The following is a 19083-nucleotide window of genomic DNA, read 5'->3' as shown; positions in this document are numbered from 1 at the left end:
TATTTTCTTAATGAATCTACTAACTGTTTGGTCTACAAAACATCAGAAAACAGAGAAAACTGCTCATCAAATTTTCCCTAAAGCTCAAGGTCACATCATCACATGTACTGTTTTCTGCAACAGTCGGACATTTAATCTAGTATAATGTATTACAATGAAAAGAAGCAAGTGGTACATTTTAAGGCTGGAAACATCAAATGTATTATATATTGTTTTGAGAATGACTTAAATAATTAAACAGCAATCAAAATACTTGCAAATTCATTTCCTTGATCGACTAATTGACCAGCCATCGACTGTTAGAACCCCCAGACTCTGGAATACTCGAGGAGATCAGGCGTGCTGAACCTCTGCCCCAGTTTAAATCACTGCTCAAAACAACTTGTATCAAGCTGCTTTTAATTCTCAACTTTGATGCTTTTATCCTTCTTTCTTTTGTCTGTTTGTTTGATTGATTTTATTGTTTTGTACATACAGATTTGTCAATCTCCCTTTTATTCTTAGCCTTGCTAATTGACACTTTGTCTCTTTTCCTCATGTCTTTCATTGTGTTGCTCTGTTTTTATGTATGTACAGGATGCATATATATAGATGTGCTATATGAATAAAATTATTATTGCACTATTACTCTACTACAGAAATCACATAAAATATTCAAAAAGCTTTATTTCTAAATAATGCAATGTGTTCTACTGTTGCAGTAAATGAGATCAAACCTTTCATGTGTATAAAACCAATCATTTAGTAACTAGTTTAGTTCACTTTTAACTACATCTTGCTTTGCATCATTCATTTGGTCAACAGTAATTGCTAAATGGCCAACATGATATGATCATTTAATTGCAGTATAATTGTGTTGAAATTTGATAAATAATAATGGAATTACCCCTAGCCCCTGTTTTCTGTGTGGAAATTAGAAACACATTCCTCCTAACGATCGGGATTGTTCTTTAAAATCTATATCTCAGTTGTCAGGGCTTGTTATGAGGCACATTTGTTGTTGTTTTTTGTTTTTTTAATTTCTTTGCCTTTGATGTGCTGCAAACCGTGAGTTTCACTATAACCTGCAGTTACTGGACCCCTTTAACCTAGATGTTTTGATACTAAACTCAGTATTTTATACTTACAGAACCTTACCCATCTTGGAAAACAAATGATAAATGTTTTACTTTGCATTTGTCAATTTGGCTTGAGACCACATTATAGCACAGACACTGCTGCGATAACCTCAGAATTTACCCTTCAGGCCAATTTCTTTGTTCTTTCCCCAAAATAACCCTGGTCCAATAGACTCACTGCGTCAGTGCCAGTACTCGACTGCTACTACATTTCCTTCACTTAAATAAAGACAAGACAGGGAACATTCTGTTCAACGCCAAGGAGGAGAGACTCTTATTTCCCACCTTGAGTTCAGGGCTATAAAAGACAAAAGGCCAAGTTTAAAATTATGTTTTTTTTTTTTGTTTTTTTTAAGCAGCCGCACTAATGCCTGGTCTTGCTAGTGTCTTCCAATTAGACGTCTGCAGTGAATGCATCAATTCTGCTGCCAGATTTCTAACAAGAACCAAGAGAACCAAGCACATAACTTCTATTTACATTGGCTTTCACTTAGTCTGAGAATCAATTTCTGAGTACTAGACATAATGGATTAGGAACAGCAGAACCAGCTTCCACCAGCCACTTTCAAATGTAAATTAAAAACTTGTTTTCTCCACAGCACTTTTATTTTATTACATCTTGGTCTATTTATTACTGCTATGTAACTTCATACATTTTTATTGTCTTTAAGTTTAAATGTTGTTTTTGAAAGGTGATGGGCATGTAAACCGGTCTTTACGACCCTTCTTGTTGCATTACCCCTGCTAGTTTCTGCACGTTGTATCAGTGTAGTTGAATATCCAGAGAGGATCTTCTTTCATTCATTTCTGTTCAAAAAAAAAGCAACTTGCACAGATTTGAAAGTTCCCCAAGCTAGACAATTCATCACGGCAAACACGACGTCTTAATTTGGTCTTGTCAAAGTTTCTATTTAATGGTTATTTCGTTGTGCCTACTGTCATTCATCTGACACCCACAGGAAGAGATGGAAGTTTCCGCCAAGAAATATTCCCTATAAACATGCCTCCTTACAAACTGCGTTGTTACACTGATACCTTCTAATTTGCGGCTTTGTTAGATGAGACAGCAGGTAATTTCAAGCTAGGTTTGACACAGGGAAGTTTAAATTTTAAAAGCAACAAAAAATGTGTACAACCGGAATCTAATTACATAGAGCAAGCACTGCAAACTGATTAGGGGGAAGCATAAACTGAACATAGATGAACACAGTACATGAGCTATAATTCTCATTCTCACCTCAACAGCTTCAACCTAGGATATCTACCATGCATCCAAACATGTGTCCACATTCAGGTTCGACTCACTGATTGGATGGAGAAAAGTTCAGTGAAGTTAGGTTGAGAGTCTCCCAGGAAGGAGCTGTTTCCGTAAGCGTGATGGGGGAAGCTCTCAGCCCCCTCGCCCCCTTTTGGACTCGAGAGCAGGATCCCAATCTGGGATGTCCGAACATGATATGGGAAGTTCTTATTGGCTGCTGAAGGGCGTGTGATAACCTAAGGGAAAAAGGATAAAAAGACACGATGACTTCTTATATACAATCTATGTCTATACAGTATAAATAGAATCTAACACATTGCCAGAGCATATGAGGTCCAAGTAAGAAGCGGGAATTACAATGCATGCATTGAGCAGGAATATAAAAGGAAATTTGCGTGAGCAGTACAGCCCATTAGTAAAGAACAATGTGTCGAAGGTGAGGAAGGGCTAGATAATGATGTGTGGAGGAGACAATCAGGCAGTTATGACTCAAGGATAGTGAATAATGTATGACTGACAGTGGCAATAATGACTCCTGAATAATGTGAACTATGTAGAAGTGCAAGGGTACGAACGAGGAAGACGATGTGAGCGTAGAGGTGGATGCCGAGCTGAATGCCGTTGACGATCTTCTCCCGGGCCCAACGAGGAATCCCATAGTTGGCAATCAGGGCCATAACGGGCACTGCAAAAAACCTGAGGAAGACAAGCGAGCAGATTTAAGATAACAATGCGGAGAAAACATATTAAAAAGGAAATGACGAGAATAGAGTTTGGTGGTGAAAGACAGAGAGCAGACAAAAGTAGAAGCTGATTTAGAGCACGGAGAGAGATAAAGATGGGAGGAGAGGAGAGGCGTAGATAATGAGGCGGGAGATAGTCGTAGCAATGAGAGAGTAATACAGAGATAATATTAGTCTTTGTAATCTACCCTTCATTTCAAGCTCATGCTATTATACACAGAGAGTGAAAGGCAGAAAGGCTGAGCAGTGTATGAAGAAGGGTTTTTTTCTGGCTTGTGTAAAGGAAAAACACTACTTTCCAGTACAAAGCTTTAAACTATTATGCACCCATAAATGGCAGCATAAATTATTCTAATAGAAGAGATCTCATCAGCTGAGTAAAAATAGATATTTTCCTCTAAAAATCATTCACTCAAGTACAATTATCTACAGTGTGAGTAGAGCACAGAGGTTGGGCACACAATGTTTTAGACGGCTAGAGTAAAATAAACAACTTTTCATTCCAGGGCCGCTAAAGCATCAGCTATCTCATGCACATTTTTTTTTTTTTTTTTTTTTTTTTTTTACAAAGCAGCATAAATTATTCAAATTGAAGAGACCTCAAACAGAGGAAATGTGTATCTTTGTACTCCTGCAATCTCAGGCTCAGGTGCTATTATCCACAGCGAGGGCAGAGTGAGGGAGGGGTGTAGGGGTGTCGGGGTGTGGGGGTGTGTGTGTGTGTGTGTGTGGGGGGGGGGGTCTCACCATAGTGTGTATGTGGTGAAGAAAGGGACGTAGAAAGGCTGTTTCTCTGGGTAGTGTTTCAGAGAGACCAGCACGGCGTAGCAGAACCACACGTAGGCCAGCAGCTGCAGGCCCATCAGTCCGTAACCTGCAGGGCTGTCGTAGGCATACAACACTTCACCTGGGTCAAAGAACTGCCACAGGGAAATGAGAAGTTATGCCAAAATGAATACACACACACACACACACACACACACACACACACACACACACACACACACACTAAACAAGCTAAACTTTTACACAAAGTAGAAAAGAAAGGTCTATTGGCTTGGCTTCACATTGTAGTCTGTGCCCTAATTACTGAGATAGATTGCTCATGGTTCGGCTGATGCACTGTGATGACAGAGCCAAAGCTCAGCTTGTAGCATTCTGTGCGAGTCTTTGACATTGACACTTCTTCTCCACAACTAGGTCATTGTGTGTGTGTGTGTGTGTGTGAGTGTGTGAGTGTGTGTGTGTGTGTGTGTGTGTGTGTGACTTGTGCATGCATCTGCGGATGCTAGATTGCATTTTACAGTCCAGTGACTGGATAGCGTTGGCCATACAGGGTTACCCTTGCTACATAATGCATAGGTCTGACTGCTTGGCATGGAGCTTCTTGGGATCCAACCAGGCAACCAGAGCCTGTCGGATTCTCAACTGCAGGCCCAGGACCACGAACACTCTTCATTTCACTTCCAATTGTAACCTAGTTTGGCATATTTTTAGCTGGAGCTCCCCTGAGTTTTGAGCTCTTTAATAGCAGGGACCATGTAAGAGGGCAGGCGGCAGATAAATTACACTGCTTCAGATCCACATATTGCAGTGAGAGAGATGGCTATAGGCTCCAGCATTAAATATAGCACAGATACTTCCACTGCACTATTCCCACTGGGTCATTACCATGCTGTATTCAAAGACTGTAATCCACTGTCCCTAAATGTACCATCATTACATCTGACTGTGCTGAAGCCTCTGCAGTATGCAGAGATGTATGTAACTGTACCACTCCTGAGGCTGTTATTAATTCATAAGCTCATATGCTCAACATCATAGCTGCTGAAATCTGTTTCCGTCTTCACGCACACACAACATGGAGACAACAGTTTCACTTTCCACTCCAAAGAAACCTTAAAGAAACAATTACTGATCTAAGATTCATTATCTCAGGTGCAGGAGTAAGTAGTGCAGTTCTCTTTTGTTGTGTTTGTTGTTGGGAGTCGCCTGTTTGTTCCTGTCAGGATCTGTAATTTGTAACTCATCAAGGAGCTTCTATATATTTTTTTGTACAATGGACTTTATGCATATTCATAATTAGCAATGTATCAGTGTAATGGGTGACTTGACAGAAAAAGCTATTACAGCCCACGTTGATCTGTGCACCCAACTCTCCCATGAATATTTATGAGGTTATTAAAAAAGCAGAGGAGAGCAATAATACAATATGAGTGCAGACACTGTGTCCAGCATTGTCAATCAGGAAGCTTGAACCCAGTCATCTCGGGCATAATTCAGATGCTGCTTTCAAATCACATCTGAAGAGGCGGAACTTGGAAGTGTTGACATGTTTTACTAGCTGAGATATGAATTTAAACTGCAAAGCAACTGAGCTGCAGCTGACTTCGCTGTTGGTGACTAGTGTACAGACGATTTTATTAGTGTGAAAATTAGGGCTGGCCCTAGATTATTTTCACTGCTTATAATTCTGGCAATTATTTTCCCCAATTGACCAATTCATCTTTGTCTATAAAGTGTCAGACAATAAAGAAAAATGCCAATCACAGTTTCCCAGAGTCCAAGATGATGTCTTCAGATTGTTCTGTTAGTTCAGTGTTTCAAAAAAGAAATATTTTTCATTTTTCACAATATACACAGAAAAGCAGTAAAACGTCACATTTGAGAAGCTGCCGTCAGTGAATGTTTGGCATTAAAGAAAAATTGATAATCAAAAGTGTTGACTATTAATTTTCAGCTCTAGTGAAAAGAACAATTCATTTAGATTTTCCATTCATCAAGTCCCTGCCATCTGTAATAACCCAAAATTCTAGTTCACACATTTAGGGCACATTTCATTTCCAAGTTGGCACCTCATACTTACAGAAAATCCTACATAACAACTCTTGTGGTTGTTAGTGAGGAAAGTGAAGGATGGGATATGGGTGTTGATTAGAGCTGAAATAGTCAAGTAAATCAATGATGATTGAAAATTAATCAACACATTTTACATGAATTTGATAATTGATGAATATTTTAAATAATTTATTCTCTTGTAGGATCAATTGTTAAAATAATTTAATAAAAATACCAAACACTGTCTTGTTACTGCTTCTCAAATACGTTTTTCTGTTTTATATATTCCTAAATTGAATATCTTTGGATTTTGGACTGTTGTAAGATTTAAAAAGGCATCACATTAGGCTCAGATGTAATTGATTTACAATTTTCAATTTTTTTCCATGAAAAAAAAAAAAAAAATCAATAGATTAATCAATAATAGAGATAATTACTACTTGCTGCCCCAGTGTTGACTATATTGCAGTGCGGAGAATGTATTGTGCGCGTATGTGTGTACCTCAGCTTCGTAGATGAAGAGGATGACGTAGGTGATTGTGTAGACTGTCATATAGATGCTCAGCTTCACCGAGCCACTGTGACTGATCCTCGCCCTGACACATGGATAAACCAAGAGGGTCAGAGGTCGCACACAAGTCAGAAGATATAGAAGATAAGATGAAACAAACACACACACACTTGATAGAGATACACATATGGGTGGGAAGGATGCAGGTGCGCATTGAAACGCACGCACACACACACGCACGAACACACACACGCACGCACGCACACACACACACGCACGCATGCACACGTACGTGCGTGCGCGCACACACACACACACAGAAAAACATTTGGCTCTTCACACTCAAGCAAAGTCAGTTTAATCTAAAAGCAGCTATGCAACAGCACAAAGGACTGGTGTGCTCAATTCTGAGCTGTATAAATATAAAATGGCTGCGGACTCACGGACGCGGCAGACTGTGAAAAAGACTGTCCGCCCTCACGAAAGCAGAAATTAATGCTTCTTTATTTGCAGTCAACAAACAGAAGCATTTCAGCGCTAAGCCTTCATCAGCATTTCAAACATCCTTTTGCTCAGAGTAATTCATCACCACACACACCAGAGACACATATCAAAGTTGTTGGATAGTTATCTCAAAACTGTCAACTTATCAGTCACTGCAGATAAACAGCCATGTTTTAAGCTTGATGGTAATGCGGTTTTGAGTTTATTCACTGGGGTTTTAAGAGGGTTTAATAAGTACAAGAGCTCACAGAGTCTTCTGAACCCCAAGGATGATGTAATCCTAGAGTCGAAAAAAGCCATCTTAAATCTTGCAAGATCAGTTTTCACTTCATGAGTTCAGTCTGGAAAATATCCACACTGATTCCACTGAACCTGAAGCAGGACCAATCTTCAAACTATGAGCTGTAGTTTAGGTGATGACTCACCACCACTTAAGCTCAAAATCCCTCTGAACTGCAATTTAACAAGCTGTTGATTGTGCACTGCGAGACCCTTTCCTCACATAAAACTGACTCCGAAAGCGACTTCTGGGGATATATATTGGCAGAAAATTTAAACAACATTTCAAGAGCAGCTGGTATGTTTTTTCAAGTCTGACAACTAAAATTTGAAACTGGCAATGGAAAATTAGAAAAGGCAATGACAAGCCAGGTGAGTGTGGGGGCATTCATCCAGTCACGTGTAAGATGGATACACGTTGATGTTCCAGCTATGGAGAGCACTCGTGCAGTATCTGAAAGGCCTGTCCCAAGCAAATGTTCACAAAGCTTTACAGGAAAAGAAGTGAGTGAATCAAAAAAAAAATTGTCAGCTGGGTTCTTGAGGCAAAGGTCACCCTTCAACTACACATAAAAACACAACATGAAGTTCACACCAGAGCAGCATCCATCTATCACATCCCCCAGATGCATCATGCTTTCATCCACACTATCTGAGCCAGCGTACTAACTGACTTTTTGACTGACACCTAACATTGTCATGAGATGAGATAGTGTTATGACTGTGACAGCGAGGCCTGACAGTGAGAGACAGTGGCAGCATAAACACAACCCGCAACAAGGTGAGAGGGCTTTCACAAACAGAGATACATATAGGGCTCAAACAAAATACATGTACACACACACACACACACATATAAGCTGCATAAAAACTGAAAACCCCCCACCTGGTGACAGTGAAACCTTTGCCCAACAATATGAGCATCAGAAGGAACACCAAGAAACTGACGGAGAACAGTAATTTCCCTGGAGACAGACAGAGATGGAGAGAGACAGAAAGTGAGAAAGAAGACAGAGGGGGTAATTAGGTTGTGGTTTCCGAATCTGTAATATCAGAGGGGAAAGATAAAATCAGGTCATCACACACACACACACACACACACACACACACACACACACACACACACACACATATACGTGCACACACACGCGCACACACATACATGGTCACACAAAATCATGCATGATCTTGTCAAACCAGCTATTACAGCTCTTCACTTGCACACGCATCCATCATCGACCACTCGTTCATTCTGCTCGGGCTGAGTGATTTTCCAGCGCAGAGGCAGTGTGAGTCAGTCAGTCAGTCAGTCAGTCAGTCAGTCGCCAATGCAGGAGAAGAACTCACCAAGTATTTTCAGGCTACCGTTGCCAACTCCATCTCTCGCATACAGGCCCCAGTAGACACAATGGAACAACAGGCTGAGCACTGTCAAATGGAAAAGATGGCAGGAGGAGAGAAACGGGGAAATAAGAGATGGGGAGGGGAGAGGAGGGGAGGAAAGTGGCGGGAGAAGAAGAAGAAGATGGAGAGAAGGAGATGAAAAAGAGAGAGAGGAGGTAAAAGAAAAGATAAACAGAAGAGACAGAGAGATGATAACGTGGAAAGTGAAAGGAGGGGGGTGGAGACAAACGGGGAGAAGAAGAGTGAGACAGAAGAGGAATTGATAAAAAGAGATGAAAAAGGAGCAGAAGGCTTGAGTGAAGTGGGATGAGAGGGAGAAAGGGAATTTAGGGATGGCAGGAGAATCGAGAAGGGATTTGTGGAAGGGACAAGCAAGCGAGGAGGAAGAAAGCGAGATAAGGGGGGGTGGGGGGTGGGATGAAAAGAGTGAGGGGGTGTTCGTCAGTAACAGCATGCTCCACTGAACACTGTGGCACAGCACGGCTGTTTGCAATAGTTCCTATTCATAGGCTAATAAGGGTGATAATATCTCGGCTCTTGAAGAGGGGATTAAGGTATGAGATGCTGCAGCCATGCGAGAGGCTCATTGTCGTCTTGAGTGTGTGTGTGGCATAATGTGTGTGACATATGCTGTGTCTGTGTGTGTGTGTGTGTGTGTATATGTGTGTGTGCGTGTGTGTGTGTGTGTGTGTCTGCTCAGGACAGAAGCTCTCACCCTCCACACCTGCCGCCGTCATAAACATTTTGTAGGTTGTGTGAAGAAGCTGTCTTCCCTTCAGATTGTCTGCAGAGGAAAAAAAAAAAAACAAGAATGAGATAGAGGTGATGAAAGTGTGTTTGTGTGTGTGTGTGTATGTGTCTGTGTGTGTGTGTGTGTGTCTCTGTGTGTGTGTGTGTGTTGGTGGGGATAGATAAAAAGGATGGAGATATGCTAACAGATGGTGAAGGAGAGCGAGAGAGGTACTGAGAGTAAGAGAAGAAAATGAAAGAACAAGGGAATGGGCCCGACAAATGAGGGGAGCGACCATTAGTATGCATCCATCTTGTGATGCCCATCTCTAGATGAGGCCTTATACGTCCTCCACTCTCTGTCCCTAATCTGAGAGGAAATATTGTTAATGTGTATTTAAGCAGGCAATTTTACTGCGAAAACACTCCTACAAACAGCAGTGGCCTGGGGGAAAATTTAGAGGTGCAGGAAAGATCATAAACATCCTTACACACTCACGGCTGCCCTGTACAACCACAGGCTTGGCCGGTCAAGTGCTGCTAGATCCTCCTGTGGCTTCCTCTGAGGTACTCTAACCGTGGCTGCTAAAGGAACATTCCTCCCGAAAAATAAAAATTCTCTCGCTTTCTTCCAACTTCAATGTTTCGTATCATAACCTTTTAAACCTTCCCTTTCTTTCATTATCTGCAGATATTTTTGACATATTGTTTTATATCATTTAGGTAGAGGTAGATAAAAAAGTCCCCTTTCCTCTACTCGTACAACAGGTTCCTGTGTTATTTTTTATGTCCCTTGTTTGATTTGACTCATGTAAATGTATAAAACTCAGACCCAATAAAATTCAAATTTGTCAGTGTCAGTGTGCACTCCAACGAAGCTGGCAGGAGCAACATACACATGGTGAATAAGATACAGCAGTTCATTCAAAGCCTTCTCCCAACTTGCATAAAATCACCATAAGATTTCAGCAGAATCCCAGACTCAAAAGATGTATTTGCACCTTATTACATAGCTTTAGTCCTCTGCACTAAGGCAAGCAGAGCAAAGGATACATTTCCCCAATACCCATCCATTTAAATAACAGCACATGGGAATCCGACCGGTGCACTACAGAACACGCCTAGATAGGTGGAGTAAGTTTTGGAGGCATTTAACTACAAAACACTTGGATGACTGTGCTGGAGTTAATTCATTTAAAGGCTGCTGAGAAAACAAGTTCACCACATGGTCCATTTAATAGCTGATCTGGAAGAGACAAACTTGATAATTTGCAATTCCACAACAACTGGCCAAGTCCATCTGCTGTGGAAGATGGTGTGATTCCAGCAAAACAGAGCAGCTACTGAACAGAGGCTTTCTTGAGATTGTTAGTCATGCGCATAGTTTTGGTTTTAGTCGCCCAGATTTTGAGATATGAGCCTCAACACCAAAACAATGAAGGTGAAGTTATTTTTTGTTTGTGATGCTCAAAAAAACTACATTACAATACATTTAATAGCAATATCTCTTTCCGGAAACAGCAGCTACATTACTGTTGATATTCCACAGTCTTTGGTTTTTGAAAAAAATAGTCCCTGTACAATAATCCTGTGTGGATGTTGCTGCTGCTGCCAAATTTTTCAACAGTTTCTCAGTGCTGTGGGCAACACAAACAAAAAAAACTTTTATTCACTCCCAGTCTATTGCAGAAACAGATCTCAAAATCTGGGCCTATAAAACTAAAACTATTTACATGTCGAGGTACTGGAGCGCTCGAGCAGTGATTTCCAGCCTGAAGTTCTGGACCCCCGCCCAGTGTTGTCCCAAAGGGTTGAAACGGATGGAAAAGAACAAAATATTTCTTACACCTAAGATTGTCTTTTAATTTTTGCTGTTTTTCTTCATGAAATACTAGACACCTTTCATCTTCAGGCATCTAAACATCCCTCAAAAGAAACAATCTGAGAAGAAAAAGTTATTTTTTTTTGTAATTTAACAATGAACTGAAAACCTCACACGAAGAAGCGAGTCATTCTTTGGAGCTGTTGTTCTCAGCGGCTGAAGGTTATTTCACAGTGACTTTCACGCGACAAACTCGCATCCCTAACGTTAAGGCCACTGCTGCCTTCTCCACTCAACCGTTCACCTTTCACACGAAAACTGAACCCAATGCTCGCCATCCTCTCACTCCTGCATCTGTGTAGCTCGTGCTCTGCTCTGACAAAGTCCCGGCCCCAAGAGAAAATAGGCACATGCTCCACCTTTACTTATCTGAGGAAACACGAGAACTTACTCCTATTCCATCAAGAAAACATGTAGATTTTATAACAGGTCTGAAGAGAAGAGCCTCTTAATGACTGCTGTGGGCTTTGAAAGTCAGAATAAACTGGCTCGAGGAAGATGGAGATAAAGTGATACAGTAAGTGGAAAAGACAGTACTTACAGGCGAAGTAGCAGGAGAGGAGGAACACCATGGAGAATATGACCAGGAACGTGATGTCTGTCTCCAGGATTCCTGGAGGAAGAAGATGAAGGAAAAAAGAATAATTAATGCAACAGAAAAATCTGAGGAAGACAAGAAAAGGAGCAAAAAAAAGTACAAAAGTGAAGGAGGAATCTAAATCTGAAAGTAAAGGAGTCAATGAGGTTCAGAAAATATCAAGGTGAAGAAGAGAGGGGACAATTAAGGTACGAAAAAAAAGGAAAAAGGAAAGAATGAAAAATACAGAGAGGCAGGTACGTGATGGGGATACTGGATTAGTTAAGAGAGAGAGAGAGTTACCCTACATGTAGAGTAGGAGAGAGAGAGAGCATTGGAGATGTAGGAATAATTCATTTAGAAGCTACTTGGGTCTCTTCTTCTTTTCATCCCTTCCTTTCAGTTCATCTATCATCATTAATTCATCCAGCCGTCCCTTCATTATTGTAATTTGTTCAGTTCAGTGTGCTTTATTGGCCGTGCTAAGTGGTGTTGGCTTGTGCCATCAGCGATTCATTCCATAATCTCTCTCTTTCTGTCTAATCACTCTTACCGAACTCATCTGCAGAGAAATGCTGCGTCCAGAAAGACTGGCCATTGGTCAGTTTCATCTCGTACTCCAGCTGCAAGCCATCGCCCTGCGAGAGAGAGGGAGGGAGGGGGAGAGGAAAAACAAGACAGAGAGAAAGAGAGTGAGAGAGAGAGAGAGAGAGAGGGCAGGTGAGATTAAACATTCATTCTCTTACATCGTTACAGGCTTTGTGATCTGTACAAAATATACATTAATGCTTAAAACTGCAGTGGAAACTTCTGCAGGTTGATGACCCTAAAGAGCAAAGAGCAGTAACAAGGCTTTAAGACTTTTCTCTATGATATCCATCTTTTTCATTATAAAGCTGACAATAAGACCTACAGGACCTTTTTGTAGAGGAAAAGGATGAGAGCTTGACCAGCACTTACAGTTTAACTGTATGAACCTCAGAGTGCTGGATCACCCAGATGGCCTGAGTATTTTGAAACTGAAGGAATTCAATCAGAGCAGGGCAATATTGACACAATCACATTATCAAAACAGTATCGATGCGTACATATTAGGGGTAGTAGCATTTCTCCAAATCCATGGTTTATTTCATTCCTCTTTTTTTTTTTTGGATGGTTTTTTGGGGGTAGGAGATAACCAACACGTTCCCACACTGCTGACTTGAATGTGACTGGGGCTCTGTAACCTCAGGGTTGCTAGCCCGAGGGTGTATCGTGGTTCCTTTTTCTATGCGACACGGTATCGGGGGAGTTTGTATCGCAGTTTGGTCTCGGTTTCAGAATTGTTATAACCGAAATAAATATTTATAGTGTGTTGATATTTTGAATATGAATACTGGAACATTCACGGAATATTTACACATGAGAAAAAATGGGAAATCATTCAAGTCCAACTGAAAATATATTTTTTTTGCTGCTACAGCATACATAGTAGCTCCGCAAGTCTATGTGCTAAAGTTCTTCTTGAAAAACAAACCAAGGGGAAAAATGTACTGTATATTTTACATTTTTTGGTTTCATCATGTCATTCCCTATCTTTGCATTAAGCTGTCAGAATTAGCCTAGAAGCAATAACAAAATCAAACTTTACCTGTGAACATATAACAACAAAACCCTTTTTTGTTATTCAACAAGAAACCAAAGTTCTCAAAAACTAAACAGCCATTCAAGACGTTGCAAAAATTGCAATTTAAATCTCGATCCATCTAAAATAACAGGTAGAATACAAAATGTGAGAAGACGTGAGGCCAGCTTTTGGTACTTTTTGGCAGATACTGATACTCACTGCTACTTGTTTGGCATCACAAAAGTATTGAGGTGTGGCGCCCTTCCCTATTAATAATGTTGATATGATGACTAAGCAAGTAGAAGCCTTTATTGCTCATCCCTCATACAATAAATAATTCTGCCTTTAAGACTGGAAAAAACTAAAATATAAGTTACATTACTCTACAGTACCACTAAATTAGGAAAATTAAAACCCCTGAGGATGTCTGATATATTGCCCTATGTAAATGACAACACCCTGAAACCATGTGGCACCTCCGCACGATCATGATGAAAAACATCTTGCTCGTCGCTCACTTGCTGCAGATCATGAGACAGTTTTGCTTTTCTAAGCTCAGTGATTCATCACTTTCTGCAGCAGAAATTTGCCATTGATGTCGATTATTCACACCAGATTGTCATGTGAGAGGAACGGGCTGAATTTACAGCATCTGACTTCTATGTGGCAGCACAATGTTGTGATTTAGTTTGACGAGATGGGGGTGTAATAACCAAAAAGACAAAACAACCCAGCCGAGCACAGCTTTAAGTTTAAATAACATCGTCCAGATTTCTTTTAACCTTTCCTGTTAAAAGGAGGAGGAAACAACCAAATCCTCCTTGGGGACAGACACTCTGGTGGTTTAGCTGCTCAGTGTAATTGTGCCATATCGTCACTCGGTCTCCAAACCGGCCTGGAAGTGCCTCAGGATCCCCCAGGTATGTGGAGGAAGTTGGTTGAGAATCTAGGCTGCTCTGCGTACTGTGCTGCCAATGTGAAGATGACCTAGATTAACAAGATGGATGGATGGATGATCATATCCAAAGCAACTGTTTTCTCTGATTTAATGAAGAGTATTCTCATTGTTAATTATTAATAGTTACTGTGACACACTTATCAATTATTTGTTAGACTTATCATAATTATGTATTGCTTGCTGAAATAAGCGTGGTGCGTTGAAATGTTATGAAAGAGAGCACAGAGAGAATATTTGGGTATGTAAACATACAGGAACAGAGGAACACTATGGAGAAAATTAACATACCTGTGTGGTAAACCACCGTGGGAATGGTGTAAATTTTTGCCTGTCACACAAAAGTGTCAAACTGAGGAGAATTTGGAAGGTGAGAGAAAAGAGGGATGGGGAATAGAGAACAAGAGAAAGGGGACAGAGATGGGTTGACAATCAGAGCACAGAGAGCTCATTTCACACACACAAGTTCAAAGCTGATGGAGTTCGCGCTTGTTTCGCTGGAGTGAGGGAAAAGGGAGAGGGAGGAAAAAAAAAAGGACTTTGATTTCATTCGGCAGCCTGAGACTCCATCTCACTCCCTCTATCAAAAAGGGCGAAAAGCATGGAGCGTTCACTGCCACAAAAATCAATACAGACACAAAGAGCTGGGAGACGGAGATAAAGAGAGTGATAGATGTAGAGAGGGAGAAAGTTAAAAAAGCAGGTAGAGGAGAGGCCAGAATGAAGAGAAAAGAGTGACTGTAAAGACAGAGAGAGAGAGAGAGAGAGAGAGAGAGAGAGAGAGAGAGAGAGACATAGATGGATGCAGGAAAGAAGTTGCACTTCACAGCGGCGCTTCTCCATCTGCGGGACAGACAGAGTGTCACTGGATATTTTTTGGGCGGTTACATGCGAGTTTCATGTGTAAAAAGCATCCCCCCCTGATACGCTGTACTGATACATCACACACTGAAGGTTTTCTCACGAAAATGTCTGTGCAGTCTCGTACATCATGTGCTCCCCAGAGCTGCTGATAACTCCATTTAAAAGGACTTCTGAGAATCTTTCGAGAGCGTGGATCTCATCTCTGGAATATAAGTGTTTGGTTACGGCTTATAGTTGAGTGTTCCTCTGAAAATATAGTGTACACAGTCAGCTAGGTACACCTGAACATTATGCCCATATATGATTGTTTAACATGCCATTCCAAAACCATGGGCATTGGTGGGGTAATTTAGTATTGCACTTCCATAAAGCTGATAGACAAGACAGAATTTTTTTTTAACAGACTGGTCAAAATTGAAGCAGCAGAGGCCAAGACATCCTAACTTGTAGGCACTTCACAGCCACAGAAGACATTATACAACTGTTTTCACAGGCTGTGTAACACTAACTACAACGAGTAAATTGACCTTGTCGTGTAAAATAGGTGAAGTGTCTCTTTAATATGCTGCTATAACAGCCTCTACTCTTCTGGGAGTCGAACCACAGGATTTCAGAACAGGGATTTAAAGTTTTAGTGAGGATGGGCACTGCTCCAGTTCATTCCAAAATTCTTCAACAGGGCTGAGGTCAGGGCTCTGTGCAGGCCAGTCAAATGCTTCAACCACTCAGAAAACCATTTCTAAAAAAAAGGACCACACTTGAATCAGGGAATTCTCACATTGAAACATGAAACCCCATACTGTTGCTACAACCAACAGTCACTCGCCTAAAATGTAATTATTTGCTGTAATCAATATGATAAGGGGACAAGAGCATGAAAAACAGCCCTAAAGCATGAGTACATCCATGTCCTCATACATCTGGCCAGTAAAATAGTGCTGAACCAATTATCAACTGAAATGATTAGTTGATCAATAGAAAAACAATCAGCAAATATTTTGATAATTGATATTTTTCAAGCAAAAGTGCCAAATACTTCTTTATCCCAGCTTCTCGATTGCAGCCATTTGTGTTGTGAAGTGTTGCTTGGACAAAACAAGCATTTTCATTGCATCACATTCTGCTCTGAGGAAAACAGAGGTTAATTTCCCTATTTACATTAAAAAAAAAGTTTAATTAACCAAAAAAAAACAAACTAATCAGCAGATAAATGATTACTGTAGCTGATAATGAAAATAAATGTTAGCAGTACTAACAAATATAGTGTACAAATATGCTAGCATAATTTTGCACTTTGGGTTCCCACTGTGAGCAACACAATCTTCAAATCCTCAGGTCTGTTTATTTCCTATAAAAGGGTGAATCTCCCAAAAGGCTCCAAACATTGTCAAATATGTTATTATTTCTTATTTATTACATTAAAGAAGTGCGAGTGCAAACTGGCTCCCTATCTGACACAGCAGGATACGATAAGGATCCTCCTGTACGTGACTGTGTTGCCAGTCTTTATGAGAGATACAGATTACATTTTTTGTGACAGACCTGAACCAAGTACAGTAGACGTGGCTGCGTTTCTGCTGCGGTTCTTCTATAAAAGATGAATCACCTGGCCAAGTTGAAAGCTGAGAAATTTTGGCCATTTTAGTGGCTTGCACTCATTAACAGCCGGTATAATTTCAGCTCTTCCGTGGTTCCCTACTGGGGTAATTTTGTTTCATTAACAGCAGTTCTGCTCTGCATAATAAAGCAGTAGTTGATTACAGCCATTCAAAGCTTCTCCATTTCTCCACTTCTGTTTTAAAGACCACAAGGATAAACGCCTTGTAGACCAAAACTCAGACAACAGTTGCTGGGGTCGATGCAATGAAACCATGTTATTGAGTTGTTCTGTTTTCTGTTTATTTTCAATTAATGGCGTCTAATTAGTTCTAGACTTCTGTTACCTCAACTCATCAAAAGAGTTTTGTGAAAGGCAACACCAGAGATATGTGTGCTATTTTTGTCTGTTTAAAACTTCTTGGCTCTATACTGACACACGGATGTAATTAGAGCTTGGCTGCACAGTATGGTAAATGTATAACAAAATGTTTTTTTTTTTAAAGTGAAATACTATTTATCCATGGATAACTATGTTTCATATGCAGGAGAAGAAAAAACATTCAAACCTGCTAATTTTAGTGATCTTTGGTTCCTGACAATTTATTTGTCTGAAAAACCTTCATCCTGACTGCCAGAGGTTGTCTGCTCTGTAATTTGCGATGACCTGAATTTTATTTATAATGACTGTTTCCCCTGATGAAATAATGATTATTTGATGCCTCCAGATTTCCTGCAATAATTAATCAAGTGAAATTGCTAGGTAATGTTAAATAACGATCAGCCTCATATTTTACCATTTCATGCAGGCGAGTACATCTGGGGATTGAGAGTAAGCATCCTCTGGTTTTAAGGGCTTATGAGTTGATATAGATTTAGACGCACGTCAGCACAGGTAAAGACTGAGATGCAAAGTACATGAAAGGAGAGCTGGAAGAGAGAGAAACAGGAACAAAGAGGAAAATATGTCGTGGCAGATAAAAGTGAGGGTGTTGGGAAAAATGCACGGAATGAGCAGAAGGCAAAGAAAATGAGACCAGTGAGATGGCAAGATGGAGAGGAAAAACACAATTAGAGACAGGCTGACAGAGAGAAGCAGGAGACAGAGAAGTAAATATGAAATGGCGTGGAGCTCGTCACAGCTTGGTGACAGAGAGTTGAAACAAAGCAGGACGTAGCCAAAGATTGTGAGCGACAGAGGTAGGAAAGACGGAGAGGTGTGCAAGCGAAAGGGAAGCAAGAAGGCGAGCGACAAGGGATGGGAGGTGGAAATTGGCCGCGGGGCGATGCATGCATATGTCCCTGGGAGCAGGGACGAGCTTTTATACTTGAGTCCAACAGCATTAGGCAGCGTGTCCATCAGCGGACGCTGGCGTGACACTAGACCACACTCCGCAGGAAGCATCCCTTCTAATCATATCCCTCTTCAGCCAGCACTCAGGCGACAGCACAAAAACAAACCTCCCCCCAAAACAAACGTAAAGGCATGATTGCTCAAACACTGAATCATGACCAGGAGCATGACACTGGTGTCAGCCAGAGTAGGCAGGCAGGCTTACAGTGATACACATCCAGCAGATATTCTTATGTATTCACCCTTTTCTTCACCTACTTTCAAAAATATAAGAACATCGCACACATAGAAAACCAAGAACAACAACAACAACAACAACAACAACAACAACACGCACACCAATTCCTGGTATTTGTCCTTGACTGAAGCCTTCGGTGTAGGTGGATGTATCATCACTGAGCAGAGCTATCATTATACGAGCTCATGTGCCCCAGTCCAGACTCACATGAACAAAATACACATCGCAGCTGCTACTTGGCTTGTTTTCTCCCGGCACACCATTAGCACAACACTGAGTCCCATTATAAAACAAGACAATGCTTAAAAGTCCCTGAAGCTAGCGAATCAATAGGCTACAGTGCAGCCCTTGTAAGGCATGTTTAGCACAGTTTAAGAAGAGAGTTGCAAATTAAGCGTCTCTGTGCTTTGTTGCAGAAACACTGTGGTATGGGAGAGATAAAGCGCTTCACAGTGTCCGGAGGCAATTCAGAGACAGATGTACCGATACAAGATCAGCTGTAACATGTAATGAGTTTAGGGCGCGAGGGTGTGAGTAGCATTTGGACATAAATTAGCATTACAAGCTATATTACATTTGGGATCTGATGGTCTGCAACATACAACAGCATTTGAAAATCATTGATGT

General features: G+C 40.8%; 1 protein-coding gene across 1 annotated transcript in view; it reads right to left on the bottom strand.

Annotated features, from left to right (window-relative positions):
* Positions 1 to 19083, bottom strand: part of tmem145 (transmembrane protein 145) — a 38574-nt gene that overhangs the window by 3010 nt on the left and 16481 nt on the right. Inside the window, exons 6-14 of the mRNA XM_022764659.1 lie at positions 12397 to 12481; positions 11808 to 11879; positions 9371 to 9439; positions 8599 to 8679; positions 8138 to 8216; positions 6460 to 6553; positions 3867 to 4039; positions 2952 to 3072; positions 2424 to 2612 (exon numbers count right to left, since the gene is read on the bottom strand). Of these exons, the coding sequence (XP_022620380.1) occupies positions 2424 to 2612; positions 2952 to 3072; positions 3867 to 4039; positions 6460 to 6553; positions 8138 to 8216; positions 8599 to 8679; positions 9371 to 9439; positions 11808 to 11879; positions 12397 to 12481 (963 nt within the window). The remainder of the gene's footprint in view (positions 1 to 2423; positions 2613 to 2951; positions 3073 to 3866; positions 4040 to 6459; positions 6554 to 8137; positions 8217 to 8598; positions 8680 to 9370; positions 9440 to 11807; positions 11880 to 12396; positions 12482 to 19083) is intronic.

The sequence above is a fragment of the Seriola dumerili genome, unplaced genomic scaffold, assembly GCF_002260705.1.
Source record: "Seriola dumerili isolate Sdu_G_001 unplaced genomic scaffold, Sdu_1.0 BDQW01000551.1, whole genome shotgun sequence".
In the NCBI taxonomy this organism is placed as follows: domain Eukaryota; kingdom Metazoa; phylum Chordata; class Actinopteri; order Carangiformes; family Carangidae; genus Seriola; species Seriola dumerili.
Note: the sequence above shows the minus strand (reverse complement) of the source record. Positions and strands in the feature narration are given on the sequence as shown.